The sequence below is a fragment of the Anser brachyrhynchus genome, assembly GCF_964034855.1.
Source record: "Anser brachyrhynchus genome assembly, chromosome: 1".
Classification (NCBI taxonomy): Eukaryota; Metazoa; Chordata; class Aves; order Anseriformes; family Anatidae; genus Anser; species Anser brachyrhynchus.
The window spans coordinates 63558155-63573938 of record NC_137694.1 but is presented as its reverse complement, the minus strand read 5'-3'; the positions used below and the strand labels follow the sequence as shown (position 1 = coordinate 63573938).

Sequence of the window (15784 nt, the reverse complement as noted above, 5' to 3'; positions counted from 1 at the left end):
TTCTCTCTTCACGTAGATAAAATACACTTTATAGCCCACTTAAGAGACATTTTCTAATAAGTGATCATGAACTGTTCATAATAACACAATAGTCATTGTCTTATTCTCAAAGTTATTAAAAAACAACGTTAAAATACATTGGAGTTGGAGTTTTTTTGGTAGGACTTTTATTAATGTGTTTTACAGAATACTTAGGAAATTCTTTTTACAATTATTTTTAGTAAATAAATTTCCAATTATTTGTTTTGGTAAAGAAGTTTTTGTATTTTCTTTTGGAAGGTCTGTCATGAATGTTTCAAAATACATTATTTATGTTCTATCAATCATTTTTATTTTACTATATTCTTGTAAAATAATATTTTTACCTACTACATTGAAATATGTTTACAATTTTTAGAAGGAAAAAGTGTGTGGAAATTTGACATTGCAACATCACATGCTAGAACCAGTGCAACGCATTCCACGCTATGAGATGCTTCTAAAGGACTACCTAAGGAAATTGCCTCAGGACTCCCTAGACTGGAAAGATGCTGAAAGTAAATATCTTCTAGTCAATAAAATAGCTCTGATAAGATATTAACAAGATGATACTGTAAATTAAACCTCTTTTCAGGAAAAATAAACTGAAAAGCAAAACCACTGTGAAAAGAATGATAGAATTTCTTCAGTGAAATTGAAGGATTATTTGGAAAAAAAATGTTTGAATAGTGGATGAAGTTAGCACAAAAACTGTAAAGCCTTTAGTTATGTAATACTCTAAATTTATATTTTTAGAATAAGTTTTCCTTTAGTTTTGGAGTTATGCCTGGGATTTTATTGTTTTATTTGCTTCAGGGTTGTTTAGGAGCTGTGTTTTTGTTGTTGTTGTTTGCTGTATTATTTTGACATGTATGTCTCTTATTTGGAAAAAAGTGGATTTGTGCTCATTATTGTATTTATAAGCTCCTGCAAGGAGAAAGAGAAGTCTATTTTCAATTCTTTTTCCTCTCTACGTTTATACAAGAACAGTTCAAGCTATTTCGGCCAATCATTCAAAACTTACATAAAAATTGCAAGCATCATTTTGTAGAATGATCCATTTTTCTGTGTAATATAAAAACGTGTAAAAATGCAGCTTTTTGTCTTTGCGTTTTTTTCTTTCTTTCTTCCATCTAGAATCTCTGGAAATTATATCCACTGCAGCAAGTCACTCAAACAGCGCAATAAGGAAAATGGTAAATGGTCCTTGTTTCCCTGTTCATTTTTTCAAATATTGTATTTGAAAAGTGAAGCTAGGAGTGTTAATTGCAATTTTTTCCTAAAATTGCAAAAATTGGTTTCATGGGCCCAAGTGATTGCTCCTGCTCAGTGTATTTATATAGCTCCTTGGAATGATAAAATTTGTCATGGTACATAATTCTCACATGTTCCAGGTTGAATTAGCTGACAGTCTTGAACTCTTAACCTTGTCTCATCTGTCTCTGTCAGTGGAAGGGTGATTGTAAAGAGTAGTTACTGTTTCTCTACCATATCAGGCTGACATGATTGGTACTTCATTAAGTATTTTGAAATACCTAATTGGTATTTTGAAATTTTGTACAAGCAGTGATGCAGGCTCTATATATACCTGCATTTTTAAAGTTTATCATGACATTTCTAAAAGGTGTATCAACTAGGTCAGTCAGTCTACATGGTTGACCGTATACACCAGGTATATATATATGTTTATCAAAGCCGACATTCTCCAGACTTACACGAGCCCCTGGCATTTAATTTAAAATGCATGAAAATCTGTGCTGTTATTTAATAAACTTTATAATTGTATTTTCGCTGAAAAGGAAAATCTGAAGAAATTGTTAGAGATATATGAGATGCTGGGAGAAGAGGAAGACATTGTGAACCCTTCCAATGAACTGATAAAAGAAGGACAGATCCTTAAACTCGCAGCTCGCAATACATCTGCTCAAGAACGGCACCTTTTCCTAGTAAGTATAGTGATGTGTTTTAGCAGGGGTGGCTGTATGTCTTTCTAGACTTGAAAGAACTGCCAAAGAGAGAAGGAAATCATCTTCTAGTTGATGCCAATGATGCCTTTCTTCTAGTGGTATTCGAACTTGAGCAAAACCTATACTGCTTGTAGAAAGGCTTGAGAACACTTTTCAGAACAGAACCAGTGCCCAGCAACTCACTTCTAAATACATCTGCTAATCATAAATGCAGGTTCTAGAGCATGAGAACTTTGCCATTCTCATAAAAATGAAATGTAGAAGCTTAGGATTTTGATCCTGATAGATTGGAGTCCAAGTATGTTCTCGTGATCCTGTGGGAACTTACTGTGGCAATTCATCCTCTTGTCAGGTGCCTTATCTTGTTTGAGGTGTAACAAATTACAGCAGTATGCCCTTACAGCTCCCTTGGAAAAGGTTTGAAGTAGTTCATTGCTTGTGGTCCTCTGGCATTGCATGTCTTCTGGTTTTTGAAGAGCAGTAACGAATTGTTGAGGTACAATTCCTACTTACCTGTGCTTCAAACAAAAGAAGAAGTCATGAAATAGTAAAATATCAAATGGGGCTAGACAGCTGATTAAAATGGTTTGTGCTTAACATGAGAGGTGACAAGTTTAAAAGGGATTTAAATGAGGTGAGTTTCTCTTTTTTCCATCACATTTTCTCAATATTATTTATTAAAATGTGAGAAAATTAAATTCTATAGAGCTAATTTAAGAACTGTGCTTCTAGGCTGGCACTTCAGACATTTAAATAAAATTTAAATAAAATTTAAATGTTCTATTCTTTAATAGGGAATATCTCATTATACTGCTCAGGTATTTTTTTTCCTGTGATATTGAGAGTTTCAGTGAATAAAAGCTGTAAGACCAGAGTGCTCATTCTTCTTGGAGAAAAGACAAATATTTTTGTCAAATAATATTAGTTACAATTTATACAAAACTAAATAGGTTTGGTACAGGGTCTATATAAATTTATACACTGACAAAAAGAATTATTACTGTGCAGTTTAGAATAGTTTCTGCAGAACTGAGGCATGAGAATGACTTTTCTAACAAAAGATTTAAAATGGTATAAAATATCCTTTGGAGCATAGTTATGATAAAGGTTATGAAAATTGCTGCATATACAGAGCAATTATTCTTATATCCATTGAGGCTGGCCTTTAATTTTATTTCTAAATCCTATAACAAAAAAATCAGACATTGTCTTGCATTAGATGTTTGGTCTTTTCATATATCAGCTAAGCACAAATGAACCTGCTTTCTCACCGACTGAGTTCAGCTTTGTGATATTGTCCAGCTATCAGTAGAAACTGGCTGTCATCTGTGTTTTCATTAATGCAAAGCAACGTGTGTTGTTTTTTTTTTTTTCCCCTAGTTTAACAATATGTTGCTCTACTGCGTCCCCAAATTCAGCTTGGTAGGATCAAAGTTCTCAGTTCGAACCAGAGTTGGCATAGATGGTATGAAGATTATAGAAACTCATAATGAAGAATACCCACATACTTTTCAAGTGTCTGGAAAAGAGCGAACACTGGAGTTGCAGGCCAGGTAAGAGAAGTCTTTTTATCTTTTTATGGAAGATTAAATATATACATGCAAAAGAATGGAGTGATGGATTTGGAGAAAGATGGACTGGGCTTCATCTTAATATTAGTGTTTTGAAAATAACCTAGGCAAAAAGCGTAAATTATCAGTCTAAGAATCTCTTGGAATAGAAGATGTATCTACAAAGTATAGTGCGTTATCTTGCTTTGTTGAAATATCTAAGATAGTTGTGAGTGGGCTACCTGGAAAATTGAGATCAGTGTATCTAACTAATACAAAGACAATCTGTCTGGCTTCACCAAGTATTGTGAGATGCTGAGTCTGATAATATGGGCAGCGCTACTACCTAAAACACCTTGGTACCTAAAACACCTTGGTACAAATGGATCTGTTCACCTCTGGATGTGTCCACCCAACAAAACTCTTCACTCTGGTAGGGATATGTCTCCAGAATGTAGTTCTCTACAGTGGTAGATGGGCACCTGCTTATCCTCAATCATTTTTCCAGTCTGCTTGTTTTCCTCTGATCCCCTCACCCTGGAAAGCAAGTTCTTTTAGTTCTTGGGTCCTTTTTTTCCAATTGCGCTCTTCTGAATGGTATTTTCTGATTTCGTTATTAGTCCTCTTATCCTCCTCTTCATGGGGGTTACCTTCCTACTACTACTTTTTGCATTGCCTAGACTAAACTTCCCTGTCTAGGTTACCTGACTTCAGATAAAGTGGAGTGCATTTTTACAACCACCTTCCGTGCTGGAGCTGCTTGAAGATCCTATTCTTAGCAGTTGAGATCTCATTGCAGAGAGACAAGGATTAAAGAAGCAGGAAGATGCCTGTGGAGGTTACAGCTCTGTGACAACACCATGTATTTGGGGACAAACCTTAGCTTGCTATTAAACTAAAGCTTGCAAGCTACTTTTCTTGATGAAAAAATACTCAGCAGTGAATGCAGAAATATAACAGCAAATAGCAATTTACTTACACTATAATTTAATTAGAAACCCAATGCAATAGAAATATGCAATTTGGAAAATGACAGGAAAAAGCTTTCCATTCAAATCTGCAAGACTTCTGGGATATGTTTTTTGCTATCAATCCCATCTGCTATAAATTGCTGCATGCTATTTTGCTAAATATTTGGCAAGCTCTTATGCCACACATCCATTTCAGTGGTGAAAGATTGCATCTTGTTGTACCATTTGTGAAGTACTTTTTAATTGGAAGAAAAAAGCTACAACAAAGTACGTTTATTTTGGTAACGTTTCCAAATTATCAGTAATCTAATTTATTGTATTCATTTATTTTAAGTGTGGTAAGATCCTGTTTTTGTTTTGTTTTATGAATATTTTTAGAATGTATTGTCTGTACAAAATGATGAAGCTATAAATACCAACTGAAGTCTTATTAGAGTAGATTAGATTATTCAAGTCTTGATTAATGCATGAGTATTTTATGTACTCTGTACTTTAATGTCCTGAATTCATGAGCTTCTATTAACTTTGTTGTAATGTTGAGTTTACTCTTAAGGATTTCTTCACTAGTATACTTGTATTTATTTTTCAGAATACTATTTGAGTACATTTTCAATCAGTGGTTTTAAAAAGCTGGTAAATTATTTCTTTGAGAGGTTGCTTATCTGATATGATTAATAGCTTGGCTTTTGTTTTTTAATGTAAGCAGGTAAGGAGAACTACTTTGGCTGTGTAGACAGTTTTTCTGCCTCATGTACAGATGGTAGGTGGGAAGGGGAAACACTTTTAAAGCCAGTAGAATCCTAAACAAGTTGCAGTAATTTTGCAAAAAAACATGTTAGGAGTCATTTTCATTGAGATATTGTAGAAGTTGTCTTTCATATCCTTTGTAGCAATCCATAGCAAAATAAAATTCTGCATGTCAGATAGTGTATAGCTACAGAAGTATTTTTTCCACGTTTTTACCCAGGGAGACTGCCGCTTTCAAAAAGCCAGATATATTCTGGTACTGATTTTCATCTTTCTGACTTAAAATTTACAGATAAACAGAATTCATTACCAGCACTGGCCAGTAGTTTCTAACAGTGCTAACACTTGTGAAATAAGATGCCTTTCTAAAGACTTAAATGTTGAAGTCCTACTGGTGTATTTTATAAAGAAAGCTATTGTACAAGATCAGAGTTTAAAATATTTCCTTCAATGTATCTGTCTTACATATCTCATCTCTACTTACTGTAAAGTCATCTGAAATCCACCCTTATGTATAAAAAGCAAAAGATGGCTGTTTGGTTTATAGTATTAAAGCAGAGTTTTCCTTTTGTTTAAATTGGATATTTTTCTTGCCACTGTATACAGTTTTAAATAAACCAAAACAGTAAGGAAATTATTTGGGGGTAAGGGAGGGAGTAAGATTGAAGAGATATTTAGGAAAAATATATGCTAGTATGTGGACTTAGTGCATGAAATGAGAGAAGAAAAAAAACATGTACAGCTAAATTTTCCATTCTCATCTTTTCCTTTCTATCCTGTTCTTGGGGGGAAAAAAAAAAGTGTAACAATGCAAATACTATTACTACTTTGAAATGTATTTACATTTGTCTTTGAACTTGAATTTAGTGCTTAGTAGTTGAAGCCTGCTGAAGCCTGAAGTCATGCTTTTTGTTGTTGTTCTGTTTTTGTTTTGTTTTGGTTGGTCAGTTAATGATTGGTATTGTCTTTTTCTGAGTTTATGAGAATTACTTCACAACATTGGCTTTTGCAGGAAGTTGTTGATAGTGAGATTATATTTCCTGAACTAGCTTTGGACTAATATGTCAAATATTTCTTTTAGTTCTGAACAAGATAAGGAAGAATGGATAAAGGTAAATTCATCTACATTCTTTATTTTTTTAAATGTATTTTCACTGAAGCAATCAAAAGAGCAATATCCATATTTTCTGGCTATAGCTTCCCTCTGCTAATCAATAAATGGTCGGAATGCATAGAGTCCATTCTAAATGTAGTATGTTTGAGGAGGTTTTCCATTGTTTCCCTAGGCGCTTCAGAATACTATAGAAGCTTTTCAGCAGCGGAATGAAACTTTCAGAAGTGCTATTGCTAAGGAATATGAAGACACGCCTGTAGAGGTTTCTGTAAGTTGCTTTTATTCCTTTGTAACCTTCTTAGTGGCCATTTTGTTCGTTAGTAACTGAAAAAGAGTTTGGCAGAAACTTTGTTTTCAAGCTAATCATTCTTAAAGCAGAGGAATTACAAAGTAGTCATTGGTAATTGTTGGTAATTGTTTTTCTTCATAATGCCAAACCTTATAAATGAGCTTCTTTTTTTCTTGAAATGTTTAACAGAGTTCCCTTTCATTCATGCATAATCATTTTTGACTGGGTTCTTTGTTGTTTCTTATATAGATTTCAAAATGCATCTAGAGCTGTCTTGTGCCATTTCCTTTCCAGAGGAAGAACATAATTATTTTATAAATAATTACTTATTTCAATTTGAAGTACTGCACAAATAGCTGTTTTTATCCTCCCTCTACCCCCCGTCAGAATGCTGAGCTTGGGAAGAGAGCACCGAGGTGGATCCGAGACAACGAAGTCACCATGTGCATGAAATGCAAGGAGCCCTTCAATGCACTGACAAGAAGGCGGCACCACTGTCGAGCATGTGGACATGTAAGTGCCAAACCCAAGCTGCTGTAGCTGGTGAGCAGGTTGGGGAATGAATGTGTCTAAGCACCTAGTTGATTTCAGGTGGCTGTTTGTGAGGCTACAGTTTGTTGCTGTGCTTGTGGCTGAAAGCAGAAGCTGTGGACAGCACACCACAAAGGATCCTCTGTCTGGTTTAGTTGGCGTAGTAATTTTGGCGAAGTAAGTTGCAGCAGAGAAAGTGCACATTTGTGTAAAACGTCCCAAGTACCTGGACAGACTTTGCTGTTACTTCTGAGTGGCTTCAACTGATTTCAACAGGTTCAAGACCATGTTTAACTAGCATAAGCCAGCATTATCTCTGGCAGCATTGGCTGCCTCCTGATCCCATTCTGCTACCTCCTCTCTGCTCTTTGCAAGCAGACCATGAAGCCATGCAGTTAAAACATTTTCATTGGGTTATCTATCTTGGAGCTGTTCCCAGGTGGGTTCAGCGTGCAGTTGTGTGAACATGCCTGAGGTATTAGGGAAGGAGAGAAGGTTAGGATGAGGAGAGAGTATTACTGCTGCTTTCCATGTGTGATACTACATTAATGCATTAATGTATGTCACTTTAAAGTGACTGTGTAATAGTGGTATGACTTAAGACTTTTCAGAAGTTAATAAAAGAACAAATATACTGTGCTTCCTTTTCTTGACATCCAGCAACTATACCTTTCTCCAGTAGATGGTAGTGCAAACCCAGGTTTAATTTTTTCTTGCAGGTTGTCCTGTATGACTTCTATGTAGCATTTGTATGTGGTGTGAAGGTTTACTGCATCCACAACTCTGCTTTAGCCCTTTGCAGGACACTAAAGGCTTTTTTAGAAGCTCTGAAATATTCGTTATACAGGTGTTATCTGTTTTGTTTGTTTCCCAGATTTTTCTACCTTAAAACGCCTTTATTAATCTTAAGATCACACCTTTCCCCTTTTTTCCCTTTTGGCAATTTGGACTCCTTTTTACTTCTGTTGGAGTAGCACAAATTTGGAAAATTGTTATTTTCAGTTAAGCTATTGTTGACATAATAGTCAGACGTTATCTTTTTTTTTTTGTATAATTGAACAATACGTTACTATTACATATAATATTTCAAAATTAAATTCTGTTTTTGTGAAGTTTTGTAAATACTTACAATTTATATGTTTGTAAATCTTTTTTGTTTTTAAGGTGGTTTGCTGGAAATGTTCTGACTATAAGGCACATCTTGAGTATGATGGCAATAAATTGAACAAAGTTTGTAAGGACTGCTATCATGTTATAATGGGTTGTACAGATAGTGAAGAAAAGAAGAAGAAAGGCATCTTGGAGGTATGTCATTTAAAAAATACCATATGAGCATAGTTGCCAATAGTCTGGGCTCATCACTAGGTGAAAAAATGGTAGCATTCTTGTGGGGCTTTTTTGTGTTTGGGGGAAATACAAGGTGCATAAATCAAATTCATCCCATCTGATGGGGGGGGGGGCGGGCAGAAATGATGTAAAGGAAGTAATAAAACATAATCATTTTGTATTCTTCATGTTCTTCTCAGGATCACTGTTTAACCCAAGAAGCATGTCATTCTGTTCCCAGATTTTTAAGCAATTCACTTAATGTTCTGTCTAGAATTAATACTTGCGTTCTTACACCATCCTTAGAATGTCTTTGCATTGGATCCTGTCATAGTATTTTGACACTAAAATAGAGTGGTAGTCATGTTGGATAGCTGGTAGCACTTCGATGCCTGACTTGATGTTACCTTAGAAATAAAACATTGCTGTAGATGTGAACATACAGAGAAAGGCTAGCTGTGGTGGGAAAAGTGAGATTTAGAGACATCTAGAAGTATATAATCTCAAACTACCAGTGAAGGAAAGAACAGAGTACACATGTGTAAGAGAACACATTGTGACGTTATGTATGTAATATATAAATATTCTCCATAAATACAGTCATTCATGATCTTATTTGCTCAAGTTCTTTTGCATACATTATCCAAGATTTGTCATGAATGGTGGTGTATTTCAGGCTTTCTGGTCTATGTGTTTTACCCTTTATTTAAGGAAAGCTTATTTTCCTTTTTATGCTTTATACCATCTCCTAGATTGAATCTGCTGAAGTCTCTGGAAATAGTGTCATATGTAGCTTTCTTCAGTACATGGAAAAATCAAAGCCCTGGCAGAAAGCATGGTGTGTTATACCTAAACAGGAAGCTGTTGTGCTGTACATGTATGGTGCTCCACAGGTATGCCAAGAGGAAATGTATAGTGAATGAAAGACAGTAAGCAGATTATTTGCTTGTTCTTAATCAGGAATTTCTCCTTCGTAGGATGTTAAAGCTCTGGCTACAATTCCACTTCTGGGCTATGCAGTAGACGACACCCCAAGAAGTGCTGACCTCCCACACAGCTTCAAACTGACCCAGTCGAAGTCTGTGCACAGTTTTGCTGCAGACAATGAGGAACTAAAACAGAAATGGTTGAAAGTTATCCACTTAGCTGTCAAAGGTGAGACACCAGAATGTCAAAATGAACTGCAAGTAAGTTTAGAAGAACAACCTGAATCTTCTAAAGTGTCGGAATGCTGAAGCTCAAGAACACATGCTATTTTTTAAAGATTTCAATTGAATTTGTGGTTAACCTTTTGGCTAACCTTCCTTTGCTCAATCAAAAAAAAAAAAATCTTACTACCGTACACATCTTAGCACTTTATGTTTGGGAAAAATTCTGGTCTTTCTAGGGATCTTTTTCTTATATTTATGTTTTGTCAATGAAAGTGATGTACAGGTCCATTTCAGAGACTTTTTAAAAATGTGAATGCTATTAAAAATACCTACTAACTTTACTGTACTGCTTGTTCGTTGTTATGCATTTTTTTGAAAATTGCTATTTGGTTCATGTTTGCTACTTTCTTTAAGAATACAAATATTGAAGCTTCCTACTTACATATTAGGACTCGCAACAGGATAAAAGATATACCTCCACATTTCCCAAATAGATCTGTAGTTAAATATACAGGGATAGTTTGGTTTAATGTATGTAGTTTATAGATCGAATTCCACAGATCTGTACATATGTTGTATTCATTTGTTTCTTTTTAATTAAAGTAATGCAAATTGCTTTTACAGGTATATTGGCTTTTAAAGTTTCAATTTATCAAGGAAACAACCTAATGATTTTCAATCTAGAAATGAATACCTAAAATATGATAAAACATATAATATATGTACAGTATTAAAAATGTACAATACTTGATTTTTGCTTTGATTTCATGAGACTGGGTTCCTGTTAGTGAATAATTTATTTAAAAAGCATGTTTTCTATTTGAAATTAAACACAGTCCTAAATTAACAAATACTGTTCAGTGATTTGTTTTAATAGCTGACACTTAATGATCTCGATATTTTTATGCATTAAAAAAATAGCAGTAACATAAGTGGCATGCAGTGGACAAATAAGTTCCAGTTTTGTTTAAAGGAGTAGTAGCTTTTCTTCAGTGTCCTACCGCTGTAACCTTTCAAGAGTGCAGTGTGTGGTTTGAGATAAGTAACAGATTCTGTTAATCTTCTGGGAATTTGTATTTTCACTATTACAGTTATTGGAACAAATGAACATTTTGAACCTAAATATCCTAATTGTTGCAGAAGATTAGATACTGTAATACTTATATAAGACAACAATCTTTAAGGATTGCTATTGTAATGTGGAGCCTGCTTTATATGCATTTAGTATGAAGTCTGAACCTGCAAATCTCAAGTTGCATTAATTGAAATTATTTGCATTCCACTTAAAGGAATTAGGACTTGTGGGCTTTACAGTGCTAAGTCTGTTATGAACTTCCATTCTTATGAGGGTTTTTTTTAATCCATAGAGGCAAATGACCTCCTTAATTTTTTTACTGTAACATCCTTGGATGAAATATGGTAAATACAGAGGTGTAGTGATTGACTATCAAGTAGATAAAATCATTGCCATCTTTCCCTTTCTGACTCCTCAAAGGAAGGGAAATATGAAACTTCTGCAATCAACGTCTCATGGGAACATTCAGGAGTCTTACTTCTCAATATAGCTGCTATCTGTGTTTTCAATCATGTCAGCATGAGGAGCTCAGGCTCAAGTCCAGTTTTGTTAGTAACATGAGGACAGATTTTTTGTAATGAGATTTCCAAACAAAATATTCACTGAAGTCCCACTTCACTCTTTTTTGCAACACTAGGAATAAATGCTCTTTTTAGTTAGCATTTAACAAAGAAAGGATTGTTGAAGTAAGCTCTGTTTTTTAGCATTATGCATGCGTAAGTACACAATGTCTGCCACTTTTCAATGAGAAGAATGTCACAACTTCATTTTAGTGGCCTGTATTTTGCTCTCACCTGCACAAATCCAAAATTTATGATGGCCTTTAGACTTCAAAGCTTTACACTAGTGTTGCTAATAATCAGGACATGGCATTGCAGAGTACTAACTCTACAGCTGATTTTGTACATGTCAGTTCTGAATTCTTCCTTGGGTGCTCTGTGTGTCCAGATTACTTTGTGTATAACCCTAGCATCACTTTTATCTGATGTGCGGGCTCTTCTATTGTTCTTTAAGAGATCTGAAATTACCTCTACTGCCAGCTGTATTTACCTTTAGTTACGGGCAGCATAAGGTGTTTATGATTCGTGTTGGCAAGTTCCATCAAATCTTCACCTAGGTGTCCCTAGCTAGTACAATGTGTCTTGGCAAGGGATAGAGTAACATTCAGATAGGCAGGAAGAACTCTCCCTGGCTAATTTTCTTTCCATGGTCTGCAAAAGTGGGTATCTTCTAAAAGAGTCTGCAGTGCACTTGTGGGATCTAGAAGATTGTCTCATTACAACCTAACATATTAAAAACATTACTTCCTATGTTCAAGTTGTTGACTGTGAGGGGAGAAGTTGCCTTAGAGGAGACCCTAGATAAGATGGACTGAGTTGTACTCAAAATAATATGGTGGTATGATTGCTGTCATTTAGTACATTCTGTTTTCTAAGCTCTTGAAAACTTAACTCTGAACTAAGTAGGAAGACCTTTTTCAGGCTAAATGGTTATGAAAATGATTACTAAATGATTAGAAGCAGCAATTTCTGGGCTGCTTTATTGTTATAGTGGTATTGACTATCTGAAGCTGCTTGAATGGTTTCAGCATGTCCCAGAAGAAGCTCTCCATGTGGACATAAACAATGTGGAATTAAATTATCATTAAGAGTTATTTATTTGGAGGTTGGCCTCATATTTGCTTTTGGCAATTAAAGTTAATGTGTGATGGGATATTTTATTTACTCCAGAAAAAATTCATTCATGTTCTCTTAATTGGTTGGTCAGAATTGTTCTCTTCTGAGTCAGGATGTAATGGCACTCAAACGTATGGTTCTGTGTGTATCTCGTAGGAACAATATGTACCACTAATATTAAAGATCAGAAGATGGAGAAGTTCCTTCTAGATTTAACCACCCTGACAGTTACTCCATTCTTCACAGATCAACCCCCCCCCCAAAAAAAAAAAGCATTCAAATCTTTTTGTTTAAAAAAATAGTATTTATTAACATAAAGCTATGCTTATAAGGAAAAAAAAAAACTATAATTGTCCATTCATCCACAATATATGAATGTATGTGAGTGGCTCTGCTGCTTTATCTAAACTTTGTGATTCTTGTGTTCAATAAATGCTTGTTTCTCAGTTTAAAAGTGGTAAGCCTACAGCACAATTTAAAGTAAATCAAGCAATATTGTGTGCTTTTGTCTGTATTTGTCCAAAACAATGGCTTCATTTTATCATTATGTTGGTTTGAAACATAAAAATACATTTTCAAAAAGAGTTGTTATTTCCCCCCCCATTATGGAAAAATGGTGTATTGTGATGTCTGTATGTCTGCACCATTCTTCCAGGTCCTCTAAAAATTGTTTTCAGGCATCAGGTTGGTTTCAGGCATCATGCTTGGTTGAAGAGCTACTGTAAAATCTATAGCATCTATTACGTTCAAATCCCTTTACATTTTGCTTATTCTAAAAGGAATTCCATTTTTGTGTGCAAAACAGATATTGAGGACAGGAAACATTCTCTTCTATTTGGAGTAGAATATTAAACCATTTAAATGCATGTAATATAGTGGCACCTTTTTATGCAAAACCATCTTCAAGTGCTTTATAAATCTCAAAGATTCTAAATTCCTTTTATATAAAAGCGTTTTTATTCTTCATATTTTTAAAATGTGGATGAAGCTGAGCACTGATTTAAATGTAGAATAAATACACTACCACCTGCATAAGTTTTAGATGAGGTTATAAAATAGATGTATGTTCTAAACAGTTCCAAGAGGAGTCAGGAGAAAAAAGAAATATATATATAAATATATATTAAAAAAATGAGTGCTAAAGATGTGGAAACACCTGACAAGTTCTTTGGGGTTTGTTGTATTTTTTTAAATATACTTCCAACCATACAGCTAGTTATAAAAACTGGCCAGCTTTTCATTTCATGGTTAAATAAAATGAACAGTGGGTAGTGGTTCCTTATACTGAAGAAAAAGGCTTTCAAGAAAAAAACAAACATTCCATGTAGAAATAATTCTAAGCAATAAAAAAGGAGCTTTCTCCATAAATATATTTAGAAATCTTTAGGTGGTGTAAACTATCATACATTTGCTGGGTCTATTATACCTGCAGTGATTTAAATTCATGTAGAATCCGCCTTACATTATATAAAGACACGGGTGGCATATGAAGATTTTTCCACTTAGAGTACTGCTGATTTACTGTGTCTCATCTGGAATCACAGTGCTCAGCTGAACCTCAGAGCAGTTTCACCTGGAGATAGTTGATGTGGGTGGGAGTGGGCATAAACAGCTGGAAACAATCTGAAAGTAAGTGATTGGGGATGAGACATAATTTTGTGGAAGAACTGACTATCCTTAAGATAAATCTGTTGGTGAAAGGGGGATCAGTCTTAGACTGTGATTTGATTTGAAATCTGAAACAAAATATGTGGAGTTATGTTTTTTCTTCAGTCTGTGGCCCTGTTGGTATGAAGAATGTACCTACCTAGATGGTTCTGACCCATAGGACTGTAGCGAAGCATGTTCCTTGGATAGGAGTTTTAATCTGCTAGTCAGATTGTTTCCTAAATCTTTGTCCCTTAATGGAACATAATAGTAACTTAATGATTGTATATTTATGTGTGTATATATATATATATATACACACACATTCATCTGTGTGTATATGTATATATGTGTGTGTGTATATGAGACTATTATTCAAATGACCTATTTCAAGCAGTATTTTACAATTAAAAATATGTACTGAATTCAAAGTATAATCTATATTGACTGTGTTGAGTATGCTATTCAGGAGAAAAAAAAATCAACAGAATTAGATCTATTTTTGTGGCATGTTTGCTGTTTAAGACTAATTAAAAGCAAACCAAAACAAACTAAATTCAATAAGGTGTTCAGTCTTCTTCCTCTAGAACCTAGTGATGAAATTTATTCCCAAATTCATCCATGACACTTTTCTTCCATCCCTTCTTCCTTACACAAGTGAATGTAGAATGTGTTTTTTATCTAATAAAATTTCAGCAGATTTCTATTCATAAAACATATTTTCAGCCACTGCATAACACCAACCTACTTCATTTTATAGTTCATCCTTTGTAGATTCAGTAACTGTGGTGAAAATATTCAGAAAGGGGGGTGGGGGGGGAGCTGTGTGAAAGCATTTTTGCATGCATATGGCCTAATATTTTTAAAAGAGAAAGCAGATTTGTTGCATATAAGGAACTGTTTGCAATAGAAGTATTGGTTGCTGTTTTGTTTTGTTTTGTTTTGTTTTTCCTGTCTCTATTATTTCTATAGTAGGTTCTCTATTCTGCAGCCCTCCGAGCAGATTAATACATTAATTTTAGTGGGAGCTGGATCAGCTGTAATATGACATCAGAATTACAGGCTATGCACTGTAATTCCCTTTCATTATGAAAAAAAAAAAAAAAGGTTTTAATTAAGAAAACAGATTTTTTGTTTGTAAAAATACTAATATTTGGAAGAGGTGTAAATTTGTTCTGGTTTTTCAATAAACTGAAGAATATTTAAAGGTGAAATTTAAATGCCATTCTAAGTTGTGCAAGTGTAAGTGGTCATTTTTACAGTAAAAAAATACATGAATGTAAAATAGTTGCAGATATTGTACATATTTTCTGTAATATATGTATATTTGGTTTTAAGGTGGGTGGAGAATTGTAAAAATGAAGCACTTTAATTCCTGTTGAGTACTTAAAACAAGAAAAGAAATTTGTATCCTGTAAAATAAAAACATTAAATAATTATTGCTGGCTGGTTATTTTTTGTTGTTGTCTGGTTTGGTTTTCTTTGGGTGGGGAGAGGGAGATTTGTTGTTTGTTTATGCAACAATTAGCACCTGGCTAATTAGGCACCTGCAGCCAGACAGCAGCTTCCAGCAGAAAGCAGAACCGGAGGGCAGCCCCATAGAGCTGAGAACAACTGGGCCCAAACTCAGCCAAACACATCAAAGGGCAGGTTTTGGGGGTCTGCCTCGGTAACCTCCAGGTGCTGCCCCAGCTCCAGCCCAGCTGCAGCCCCTGGGACCCC

The 15784-nt window shown here is 34.7% G+C and overlaps 1 protein-coding gene across 11 annotated transcripts in view; it reads left to right on the top strand.

Annotated features, from left to right (window-relative positions):
- The window catches only part of FGD4 (FYVE, RhoGEF and PH domain containing 4), a 115019-nt gene extending 99518 nt beyond the window's left edge, over positions 1-15501 (top strand). For all 11 annotated transcript variants that reach the window (XM_080553513.1, XM_080553516.1, XM_080553522.1 and 8 more), the window contains 10 exons: positions 398-536; positions 1156-1214; positions 1818-1964; positions 3366-3538; positions 6335-6365; positions 6540-6635; positions 7044-7169; positions 8352-8492; positions 9266-9406; positions 9491-15501. In XM_080553513.1, the coding sequence (XP_080409639.1) occupies positions 398-536; positions 1156-1214; positions 1818-1964; positions 3366-3538; positions 6335-6365; positions 6540-6635; positions 7044-7169; positions 8352-8492; positions 9266-9406; positions 9491-9748 (1311 nt within the window). In that variant the 3' untranslated portion in view covers positions 9749-15501. The remainder of the gene's footprint in view (positions 1-397; positions 537-1155; positions 1215-1817; positions 1965-3365; positions 3539-6334; positions 6366-6539; positions 6636-7043; positions 7170-8351; positions 8493-9265; positions 9407-9490) is intronic.
- The last annotated feature ends 283 nt before the right edge of the window (positions 15502-15784 follow it).